General features: G+C 40.7%; 1 protein-coding gene across 1 annotated transcript in view; it reads left to right on the forward strand.

Moving 5' to 3' along the window:
* Positions 1–5238: 5238 nt before the first annotated feature.
* ANKEF1 (ankyrin repeat and EF-hand domain containing 1) overlaps positions 5239–12279 on the forward strand; it is a 47404-nt gene continuing 40363 nt past the window's right edge. Inside the window, exons 1-2 of the mRNA XM_004698160.2 lie at positions 5239–5311; positions 10889–11277. Of these exons, the coding sequence (XP_004698217.2) occupies positions 10932–11277 (346 nt within the window). The 5' untranslated portion in view covers positions 5239–5311; positions 10889–10931. The remainder of the gene's footprint in view (positions 5312–10888; positions 11278–12279) is intronic.

Below are 12279 nucleotides of genomic sequence, written 5' to 3' on the forward strand. Positions count from 1 at the left end.
ATGAGGGCAACAAATGTATAGATGTGCTTTACACAATTGATCTATGTATTGTGATGAATTGTATGAGCCCCAATAAATTGATTAAAAAGATAAAATAAAATAAATGACTGAAGTCAGGGGGAAAAATTAATTAATTATTTATTTTTTTTTAAAGGTACACAAAAAGGATAAGAAATTTTGAAAGCTTTTTGAAAGTGATATTACTTGATATAATAAAAAGTTTCATTTATTACAAAACAATTTTAGTAAGTTAATTTATGAAAAAATTTTAAGACTTTTAATATCAAATGGCAAAGGATTTAATTTAACAAAATTTTCTTTAATTACAAGGCTGAAGTGTTAATTTCGTTCTTTGTTCAGCTTGCTTTGAATGCAAGTGTTCAGCAAAATAAATCTGTGAATTTGTAAAGTCATGAAACAAGTTAAAATACTGCAAAAAGTTTGCTCAGTTTTAATAGTTTTATTTCCTTAGTTAACTTTTTTCCTGTCTTATCTGCTTAGAAGGCAAAGGTTCTGTGTCTATACATTTATGTTAGTCTTTATACCCTTGGCTAAGAAATCAAGCTACTTGATTATAGCAAAAGCTAAAGTCTTAATCTTTAATATCTTTGATAAAATAAGCCAAATATTATTTCTCAGCTACCTATGATAAACTCTTGGTAACTTTAAAACATCATGGGCATAACAACGATTTATTTATGTTTTATATGGATAAAATGCTATTACTACAGATAAAACAGCAGCCAGGGAAAGAAAAGATAATTATTTATGATAGACTGTCCTACTCCTTTATGGAAAAATGTAGATATATTTTAAGCTTTCTTATAAATACTAAGGCATCTCTAAGAACCATATCTATGTACTGCAGACTCTGGATGCCATGTTATACTACTAACTGACCCTTCTATATAAATTTATATATCTTACACCTTGGTCAATCAACACATACAAGAAAGCATCTTTTTCTTTCATGGTCAGAAGCAGATGACTGCCCAGGCAGACAAGTAGGTCAAGATCTTGGAACAAGACCTCAGACAAGTTGCTGGAATGTATGGATTCTGCTTACTGATTATAGCTATTCTTGCCTTGTTGCATACTTGTGGTATTACCTTCTGGTAAGATTTTATCTCCTCCAGGAAGTGACAAAAAAGATTTACTTTCCTATAACTGTTATTTTATGTTATTTGTTTTTTAAAGTTACTTTTAGATAATTTTATTTTCAGTATGAAGCTCTCGGTTATATTTTATATTACAAACTGGATTGAGTCTTTTGATTCCTATAATCCCTATTATTCCAACTCATAGTGATCCTGCAGGATGGAATAGAATGACCTCTTTTGGGTTTCCGGGGCTCACCTTTCACCCAAGAAAAAGCTGGTAGTTTCGAACTGCTAACCTCTGAGTCAGAACGATTCAATGAAAGTGAGTTGAGTTTGAATAATCACTATTATGTTGTTGTTAGGTGTCAAGTTGGTTCCAACTCATAGCAACCCATGTGCAACACAACAAAACACTACCTGGCCTTGCTCCATCCTCACCATTGCTATATTTGAGTCCATGGCAATCCACTGTGGCAATCCATATTGTCCAGTCTTCCTTTTTTTTTTCATATTCTATCTACTTTACCAAGTATGATATCCATTTTAGAGACAGGTAGTTTCTTCCTGATAACATGCTCAAAGTATGTGAGATCAAGTCTTGCCTTCCTCAATTGTAGGGTGCATTCTGACTACACTTCTTCCAAGACAGATGTGTCAATCTGGGTAAACCAGAGAAACCAACTCATAAAAACTCATATGTATATAACAGAGAGTTTTATATAAAGAGTAAGTGTGCATTAAGAAAGCATCCCACCCAGTGCTGCCTAAGCCCATAAATCCAACATTAGCCCATTTGTCCAACACCAATCTACAAAGTCCTCCTGCATCTTACAAAATACATGCAATGACGCCGACTGCAGAAGGAAAGCCGAATCAGTGAACATGTAAGCATCTCAGCGCTGGCAGGGGTCTCCACACGGCTGCTCCAGCACCCAGGGCTGCATCGGGGTAGGTCCTCTGGAAGTCCATAGTGCTTTCAATGTTCTTCATCGGCACCATCATTAAAACACATCTATTCTGCTTCAGTCTTATTTCATCAATTTCCAACTTCCACACACATATGAGGCAATTAAAAGTGACATCCTTGCTCTTTAACATTATTAGAGGACTTCCTAAATGTTGTATGAATTGCTCATCTAATACTTTCAATAGATCAGGGATTTCTATGATTATGAAAATAATTAACCTGTTTCCCTGAAAATAAGACAGTGTCTTCTATTAATTTTTGCTCCCAAAGATGAGCTAGGTCTTATTTTCAGGGGATATCTTATTTTTCCATGAAGAAGAATATGGTACACATTTATTGTTTTATTAAAAGAGACCTCGCACTTCCTGTCTGCTCCGGCTTTGCTGCGGCCAATAGTGAGCTGCGTGGCTGCGCCCACCGCTACGCTTCAGAGTCCAGAGTTAAGGTAGCTTCGGGGAGGCCTTATTTTCGGGGAGGTCTTATTATTGGGGGGAATGCCTTATATTTCAGCGAAGAGGCAAAACTGCAAGTAGGTCTTATTTTCAGGGGATGTCTTACTTTTGGGGAAACAGGGTATGTACCTAAAAAAAACCTAAGCTGAGTGAATTATGTGTCAATAAAATGGTTTAAAAAACCAAACAAACAGCTAAGTTGAATAAAGTGACATATTTCACACCTTAAGGTTGACTTTTTTGAGTGACAAGTTATTCCTCTAGTGTGGCCTAGCTCTACACAAAACTAAATTATGCATCAAGGAAGCAAAGTGTTCAATATATAGCATGGTAAGAGCCCTAACCTAGTTGGTGCATGGCTACCATCTTCGTTCATAATATCTGGGCTCTTAAAAGCTGAAAGATGATAAGTGGCTATCTGAGATTAGTTTCTACTTCTATACATCAATGAGCCATGTGGAAGAAAACACTTATAATGGTCATCAAAATATGTCTGGAGAAATTCATGATCAGAAGGAGGAAGTATGTCAGAGCAATCTAAATCTGAGGAGTTGACCTCCATTTTGCCCCTGCTCTGCTTTCCCATAAGCATGCAAACCTTGACTTATTTTGAAGTTATCTTTGAAGGTTAATGACTAAAATATATGGTTTGTTAAGTACTGTTCTAACGGGTCTCCATGAATTGGAATCTACTCAATGACAGAGAGTTAATTTATTTTTTGCTTGTTTTTAAAATGTGGTTTTTTTTAGTAGATGCATCTTTGCCTGCACAGAATATTCTTGCAAATGTTTTATCTAGACTGGTTCTGAAGCCTGTTGTGTGAAACAAAAGAGCTGGTTTTTTAAAAGGGCAAGTGTCTTAACTTTAGGTCTGATTGGGGGTTTTACAACATCAACCAATCAGAAATTTCCTTTAAAAGTTTCTGAAAATTTTGTTATCTATAGACTTCTTTCTTTCCCTAAGACTCGAGTACTTAGTAGACCTACGGGACACACTTCTCACCTTGAGTGGCTATTCCACAATAAAACTTACTTTTATTCCCAATGTACTGGGTTTGTGTGTGTGGTTATGTTTTGATCATTGCGATCTATTCCCTCTTCCTCCCCTGAACCCCCACATTTCCCCTACCCTCCTGGTATCTCTACTCCCATTCCTGTTCCTGGATTCTGTGGGTCTTGAACTCTTGTCTCTTATCTGTACCTGTGTGCATGCTCCTGTCTAGCCCACAGTGAAAGGCAGGGTTGGGGTCATGATAGTGGGGGGTGAGAAGCCGCAAGGAACCAAAGGAATGTTGTGTGTTTCGTTGGTGCTATACTGCGCCCTGGTTGACTCATCCCTTCCCTGTGACCCCTCTGTGAGGGGATATCCCATTGTCTATAAATGGGTTTTGGGTCTATGCTCCAACACCCCTCAACAATATTGGTTTTTTTGTTTGTTTGGGGTCTTCTGATAGCTGTTACCTGATCATATAATACAATAGAATGGCATATGGTCGCTACAGTTATACATGAGCTACAAAATTGCATTAAAAAATAAGATGCTGAAAGGAAATAAATTTTCAAGAGAATTCTCACCATTTGACACCATTTTTGTATTTCCCTAAACATGCAACCCTAAGCTCACCAACTAAGAAAACACATATGAAACCTTTTAAGAATTTAAAATAGTTTTTAAAGGTGAAGGAATGATAAATGCAAAATTCAGAAGCGTGGTGTTCTGGTTGGGGGTGGGGTGGCAGGTAAGGGACAATGTAGGGTAAGGGGAACATCTGCAGGGCCTGCTGGGAGAGACCGTTGTCTCCTCCTGTAGATACATGTGCTTTGTTTGTCATACTTTACATATGTCGTAGAGTGCATTCTTTTGTGTGATGAAATAGTCCTTAGCAATATTTTTAGACAGAGTCTCTGGGTAGAAGTAGCATGGCCTGGATGAGGAACTGTCCCTGAAAGCTATCTCATGTTACTTGAAAAGAAACCATACGTTTATACATCCATATAAATAAGTAAATAAAGGCTTTCTGAGTTTGTCTCCAGTAGAGTGTGTGGATGGGCAAATTTGTAGGCCCTGAAATAACATGATCCCCGTGATATAACTGCTCCGATTTATGTGCATAAATATTTATACGCATATATGCATCCTAGAGTATGCAAAGACCATTTCTGCGAAGATTTTTTAAAAATTGTTGAGAATAATTGTTTCATTTATTTTTTTCATTTCATTTGTTAACTTTTTTAACTTAAAAAAATTTTTTTTACTGTTTGTAACTATTGCTTTTCCAATTAATTTATTATTTTCATGGGAGCAGGAAAGTGGGGAAGATGAAGAAGGGAGGAATTCTGGCTGTAGTGGCCCCTAGCCTCCATGGCCCAGGGAAGGCTAGGTCCTCCTCCAACATCCTGTTTCCCAAGCTGGGACACGGGGCGGGGACAGCAGGTAGGCGGGCCCTAGACAAGCCCCTCCCCGCCGAGTACCTGAGCGGTTGCCCTAGCAGCGGGGCAGCGCGTGGCTGGAGATCACAATTGGGCCTGCCCCTGGGGCTTCCCACCACGCCTTCGGGGCTGCCCTTGGCCTCGCGCCGCGCTGCGTGGAGCCGGGGCCCATGGACGCGCACACCCTCTTCCTTGCTGTCCCGCGCGCCGGCTCGCCTCCTGTGCCGAAAGGGACTCCATTCACTCGTGGGCGCCCAAGCCCGGCGCAGGGAGACGCCGGAGACTTAGAATCGGAGCCGTGCCGGGCGCCCGGCCGAGGGAAAGGCAGATCGGAGGCAGCCAGCCGCCTGGATGATTAGGAGGTGAGCTGCCCAGGGAGGTCCCTGCTGCCGTGCCCCTGCCCTTCCAACTCGACCTTTCTCTCTCCGGATTTTTCTGAGCGGTTACGCGGAAAATTGACTGTAAAAAGCCACTGAAAAGCCATGGGTGAGCTGAAACCCCCTCCACACACACACTGCTTGTTGTATTGATTTATTCATGGCGCGCTTGTATTGAGGATCTTTGCAAAGTACAAAGATCGATCAATGTCCATAGTTCCATGAAGTGAGTGCTGTTTTTATCTGCAATTCACAGGTGAAGGCAAGGGGACCCACTAGTCAGGTAGCCTACGCGATTCATCTACCTCGGTTTTGTAAATATGGACACAGTGGGTGATCCCAGGCAGCAACAACAAAAGAGATTTCCCGCTTCAAGACCTGTAACACTTCCACTCTGCTAAGTTTGCCTTCCTCTGATCTGCTTTCTAACTCACCAGTCTTGTCTCAGAACCTCCGGTGAGCTCTGAGGACTTTTCCCCAGAGAGGCAGGATGTACCTGCAACACGTACATAGTCACAGATTTCTGTCCAGTTTTAGGGTTTTCCTAAACGCCCCCAAATACGGGCCTGTGGTTAAAAACAATCCGTTCCAATCTCTTACCTTTGGAAACTGTCACTATAAATGAAGAAAAAAGAGGTACCAAGGTGTCTCAAGGACCTACTGAGGGCAAGTCCAGGTATGTGTATATGTGGGGACCCTCGCCAAGATTAAGTACCCTCTACAGCGTGAGGGGAACTCTGGGGTATAGAGCAGGACCTAGGTTGTGTCGTGGTTGGAGAGGGGATTGCCTTGAGTCCACAGATACAACTCTCCTCTGAGCATTTGGGGCCTTTGGCTAGGAAGGAGGCAATCCATCGTGAACCCGCCCATAGACGGTGGAATTCATCATGGTAGCTTGATTAGACAATGCCAAACCGGCCAAGTCACTGTTAGGAATGGGTGCAATGAGAGACTTGATTATTCTGATTAGGTAGTGAGTGTTGACACAAATTGGGGGCCATGGCTTCAAGACAATCCGTAAGCTATTCAGAAGGAACTTACCCTATTGCTGTAAACGTGTGTGGTGATAATAATAAAACAAGCCATGAAAAATCCAAAGCAAATATCAACAAACCATGCAGTAATGTAAGGTGGATAACCCAGAGGATCCCCCCAGGGGCATTAATACACAGTTCTAATATGCTGTGGTATAGTTTCCTAATTATACAGGTTCTCAAGGAAAGAGAGGGGCTATAGCAAACAGCTCATTGAAGCCATAAGCCATGTGGTGGCCGATGTCCCAGGAGCAAAGAATGAAGCATGTACACTCACTCACTCACTCACTCACTCACTCACTCAATCACTCACTCACTCACTCACTCACTGCTGAAGAACAGAGATGCAGCAGCATCTCACTTGAAACCCCTCTCTGCTGCCGCCTCCCAGGCTCAGGCTGTTCACAGCTTCCTACAGACTAATTCCTCCTCAGAGACCAGGCTAGATCTCTCTCCTGATCTTCCAAATTAGGTATCCTATTGTCTGCTGTGTTCCCTCTCAGCATGTCCAACGATGAACTGTTTACTCTCCTTGATTCAGCTGAACCCTAGTCTAAACTTCTAACCGCAGATCCAGCTATCCATCCAGCTGCACAAGTCTGAAATCTGTAGTTTTCTTTGATTCTTGCTTCTCCTTTAATTCTTTGAGCTTTGAATGATCATTCATTTAGCAGCTATTTATTAAATGACTCCTATGAGGCAGGTTCTGGGTGTTGGAGAAATCATGGTGATTATAATATTAGAAGCTTCTCTGCTTCCAAAAAAATTTTAGTGGGGGAGAGAAAACTCACCAGTGGGAATATCTATCCTGATGGTGCAGTGACTAAGTGCTTTGCTGTTAACAAAAAGATCAATGGTTTGAACCCAGCAGCCATTCCGTGGGAGAAAGAGATGTCATTCTGCTATAAAGATGAGAGCCCTGGAAATCCTTTGGGGCAGTTCTACTCTGACCTTTAAGGTAGCTGAATCTGAATGGACTCAGTGGCAATGGGTTTGTTTGATTTGGCTTTATGTCCATCCCTATATCTATAATCTGTATCTATCTCTCTGTCGAACATTTTCAGACAATAACAAATATGTGCTTTAAGAAAATAAAACAAGCTAAGGATATGAAACAACATGGTGGTTTACATTTGAATGATGAGAAGAACCAGTCCAAGGAAATTATGAATAAAGAATGTTACCAACAGGTGGATCAAGAAATACAATGGTTCAAAGACAGGGATGAGCTTTTGGCTCCGTAAACAGAAAAAGGCCATTGTGTTTAAGAGAGCTGAGTTAGAGGGAGACAGGAAAACAATCCTTAAGAGACCATCATGAATCCTTTGATTGGAAAGGAAATCCCCTAAAGTTTTCTTCAAAGATAGCCTGGTAGGAACTTTGTAGAGTAATCATAATGTACATCTTGTTAGGATTTTGAGATGCAGTTAGTTGTATGCATTTGTCAAAACTCATGGAATGGTATACTTAATATTTGTTCATTCTGTTACATATTAAAAAGTACAAGAATGGAAAAGAGAGTAAAAACATTGAATTACAATGAATATCTGCATGTTGGAGTATGTCTGCAATTTATTTTGAAATGGATTTGAAAAGCTGGATTCATGAATAAATAGAAAATAGATTGAAGGATAAATACATAATAAAACATGTAAAGCTTTAATGATGGTTTCTCACAGACAATACTCAAGCTTATAGAGGTGTATTAGGAAAGTTAATAGGTTACCACAAGTTGGGATCATACAACATTAAGGATACAGTCCTCGGTCGGCAGCAATGCCTCTCCTCAGCTAGCAGCCTAGCCTCTCTTTGGTTCCACCCTCTCAGATATGTGGTCCCTTGACCGTGGCCTCCTTGAGCCAAGAAGGCTGCTTTGTTCTGCCTCATTGCCTCAGTCTTGGCCCCATCCCCCCTGCTCTTTCTTGGCATGGCTTCTTTGCTCTGTCACATGGTCTGTGTGCCACAGCTTCATTGCCTCTGCTGCCTCTACCACGTTGGGCAGGGATCTCCCATGAGCTCGGCTTGTGGTGGTCCTTTCTTGGTAGTCCTGGGAATGTCTTCCTTACAGATTCTGAAATGGCTCTCATAGTCAGAGGACTAAGTCCTCTATACCTGATTGTCTTGGTGTCAATCAATCATTTGGTGGGAGTTGTAGAGAAATGGATCGACAAGCCGTATTTAAGCAAGTTCACTTCACCACTGATGAGGAGCGAGCAGTGAGGTCAGAGGAAGCGAAGCCGCATTATGGTTGCCTAGAGAGACACAGTTAATCAAACTAGAAATGAATAGTTAACAGTGCAACCCACTGCCATAGGGAATGTTAGTGAGACTGAAGGATCCAGGCCATGTAAGAGAGTGAATAGTTCTAGATGTTGTAGTAGTCTAAATATTTTCATTGTAAATTACAGACAACCAGCTAAATACGTTATGCAAAAATAAACAATAACTGTATATGCAAGATTTCATGAGTAAAAAAATAGAAATAGGTGATGTCTGACATATCCCTATCCAGGACACGATGCATGCCATCAATCTCAGTCTCTAGCTAAACGATGCCCAGTGGCTGTCATACCCTGAGGCCCCAGCCCCACACCTGATTGCTAAGCAATTTTAACAGCATTAGTCACCTTTTCTTATAGGATTCTCTGGAATGTTAATTGTATGATAGCTTTTAGACCGTAAGCTGGAGGATTGGCTGTACCCATGGGGACAGTCCACTTAGATAAGCCAAGTTTATGTCATGTGCACTCCCTCTCTTTGGTAGGCTGTAGAAATGGCAGCCCCATTCAGACTATCTAAGATGGTTCCCCATCTTATAACAAGATTCTTTAACCTGAAAAAAAATTAAGTTGGCAGAGGAAGCTGGGCAGACAAAAAGTACATCTAGCTTGACTTATTACGGAACCCCACTTCCCCCTCAAAAACAAGGAGTTAAATTACACATGCACAGGCTCATCACACTGTAGCAGTGGGATTTGCTCCTGACAAGATGCAGTTATCGCTCAATCATTTACTGACCTCATTGCCCTTGAAGATGCCCTGGAATCACTCACTGTTTCTTTGTTTTCTCTCAGATCCTAGGAGATTCCTACTTATGACTATCTTCTATATGGCCTTAGCATTGTTGGGGGCATATAGGTATGGAGTCATATCGCTGAATGCTGAGATCCTCACCTTGCCAAATTAATTACCGTCATCTTCCTCATGGGTACAATGGGAAGGCTGTGGCCAGGAGGGGGTAAAAAAGTAACAAGAATACTGCCTAGGAAGATTAATTATGATAGGAAATTTTGTTTTAAATATTGAAAACCTCAGATGGATTGAGTATTTTTGCTTATATAGTTAATTCTACTTTCATTTATCAACTCCAATAAATTATTGCAAGAACGTTTCATAAAATTACCTTTCTTACAATAGAGGTAAATATGACTACATACACGATCATGCAGTAATGATGGACTATGTGTATCTGTATGAACAGACACTGAGGTTGTGAGAGGGAAAGTGGAAGTATATTCACAATGCATATAGGTTGGACAGATGATATTTGAATGTTATTTACCTTTGCTGCAAACATATCCATAAATGTGGTTGAGTATATAGAGCACAAATCTATGAAAACTTCTTAGACATAACCAATTACCTTGAGGGAATGAGTCCAGTGGTCTTGTGGGATTAGGGCTATAGTCTTGGAGGACTCTCAGGTCAATTGGCATAACAGTTCACAAAGATAATGTCCTATCTACATCCTATGATGGTGAGTAGTAACTAGGGTCTTAAAAGGTCTGAGCTGCCATCTGCAGTACAACTATTGGTCAATCCCCACTTGTAGGAAAGAAGAGTGAAAGAAACTCCAATATGCATGGAGACATTAGTACAGTAGACTCTGATCCTGTAAACACCCGTTTCCATGACCCTGGGGTCAGAAGAACTAGCTGGTGCTCAGCAACCACGACCAGTGACTCTGAAAAGGGTCATATTAGAAGGTCCTGGATATATTGTGAAAAAATATGGAACAAAACAAAATTGTAAATAAAACTAGGCTTCCTGGTAGAGTAGAGACTGGGATAACTCCCCAAAGTCTACCCTTAGTCACCCTTCAGGTCTGGAATTGATGAACTCCCCCCTACAGCTCAATCTTCAGCTAGGTATACGAGGGAAACTAACACTAGTGAGGCACATGCACCTTATAGTAATCAATGATTTGAAATCAAAAGGGCAGCATTCACTCAAGAACAACGTTCAGAAGGGTTAGGAAAGGAGGAATATAAATAGGAAACAGGGAGAAAGTGGGAAAAGTGCTATTACTTTGTGGAATTGCAATCAATGGAATGGGAAAATATGTATGTGAATTGCTGAATGTAAAACTGATGATCTGCTCTGTAAACATTCACCCAATTCACAATGAAAAGCTTTCTTTAAAAAAAAACTGTTCTTAGATATTAAGAAGTCTGATTGCCATTTTCTCAACACACAGATGATAAAATGAACTTTAAGCTATTTGTTTTCTCCCTTTTGACTGTTATAGTTTTGTTTGGGTCCAGAAAGCATTTTCAAGAAGTTGATCAAGGATGGCTTTAACCGATAGGAGACTTGAAAACTTGCAAATCTACAAAGTTCTTCAGTGTGTTCGGAACAAAGACAAGAAGCAAATAGAGAAGTTGACCAAGCTTGGATACCCTGAACTAATCAATTTCACCGAACCTGTCAATGGCGACAGTGCTCTGCACTTAGCCTCGGTTTCCAATGACATTGATATGGTCAGCTTTCTCCTGGAGCTTGGTGCGCACCCTGATGTGCAAGACCGAATGGGCTGTACTCCGACGATGAGAGCCGCAGAGCTGGGCCATGAATTATCGATGGAAAGACTAGCCAAGGCAAAAGCTGATATGACTCTTGTTGATAATGAAGGAAAAGGTAACGACCTCAACATTCTATCCAATGGACATACTTTACCTAATAGCCAGAACCATTGAAAATCTACTCCTTTTGCTTTCCAATTTTAGAAGTGAGTTAGTATGAATTAAAGTAAAAAGGTAGACCTACACTCCTGTATTGGAAGATACCCACGTCCCATAATTTGAAAATAGTGTAGGTATGAAAGGTGGTTTTAAAAAGTTATATTAATTTTAATTCCATGTTTCCATGCACATTCTGAAGCCCACATGTATATTAGAAAAAATCAGTTTTGAGAGCTATCATTTTTAAAAAGAAAACCGGAATTAGGTGAATCTAACTTTCGTGCTCTAAATATGGAGAATTTTCAACCTTACACATTTATAGGATCATACTCATAATCATTCATTATGAAATATAAACTCATGTAGGACAGATGATGTTGAACCTCATGTTATCTTTTTTCTTACTCTTTGTGCATTTAGAATGCTCCGATTAAAGCGTCCACGAGAAGTTGGTCCTTTCAATAGGTTCCTTACATAGAAAGGACTTGCATTTGGGAACTTGAGAGAACTAACAGGGCTTTAAACATAACTCGTTTTCCTGTTAGCTGGTGTCTCAGTAGTCCTTGACTCACAGTGACCCCAGGTGTTACAGGGTAGGATTTTCCATAAGGTTTTCTTGACTATCGTCTTTCCAGCTACGAGCCCTGGTGGTGCCGTGGTTAAAGTACTCTGCTGCTAACCAAAAGGCTAGTGGTTAGAAGTCACTCGGCCTCCAGCATGTCGTCTACATGGCAGTGTGTCATGGATCGTAGATGTGGAGATGTAGCATATTTTTCCTCTCCAGTGGCACAGAATGATCTGGCACAATGACAATCAACTGCCATCCTGTTCTTTGTTTTCCCCTTACTGCTGCCACAGCGGCATCCTGCTTCTTGCAGACGCGGCTGGCGGCATGTTTTGTTATTTAGTTGTATCTCTTTGGAAAAGGTTCATCTCCATGCAGCTAGACCAGGCGCTC

This window comes from Echinops telfairi, unplaced genomic scaffold, assembly GCF_000313985.2.
Source record: "Echinops telfairi isolate 266 unplaced genomic scaffold, ASM31398v2 ScPeMD7_5592;HRSCAF=6446, whole genome shotgun sequence".
NCBI lineage: Eukaryota > Metazoa > Chordata > Mammalia > Afrosoricida > Tenrecidae > Echinops > Echinops telfairi.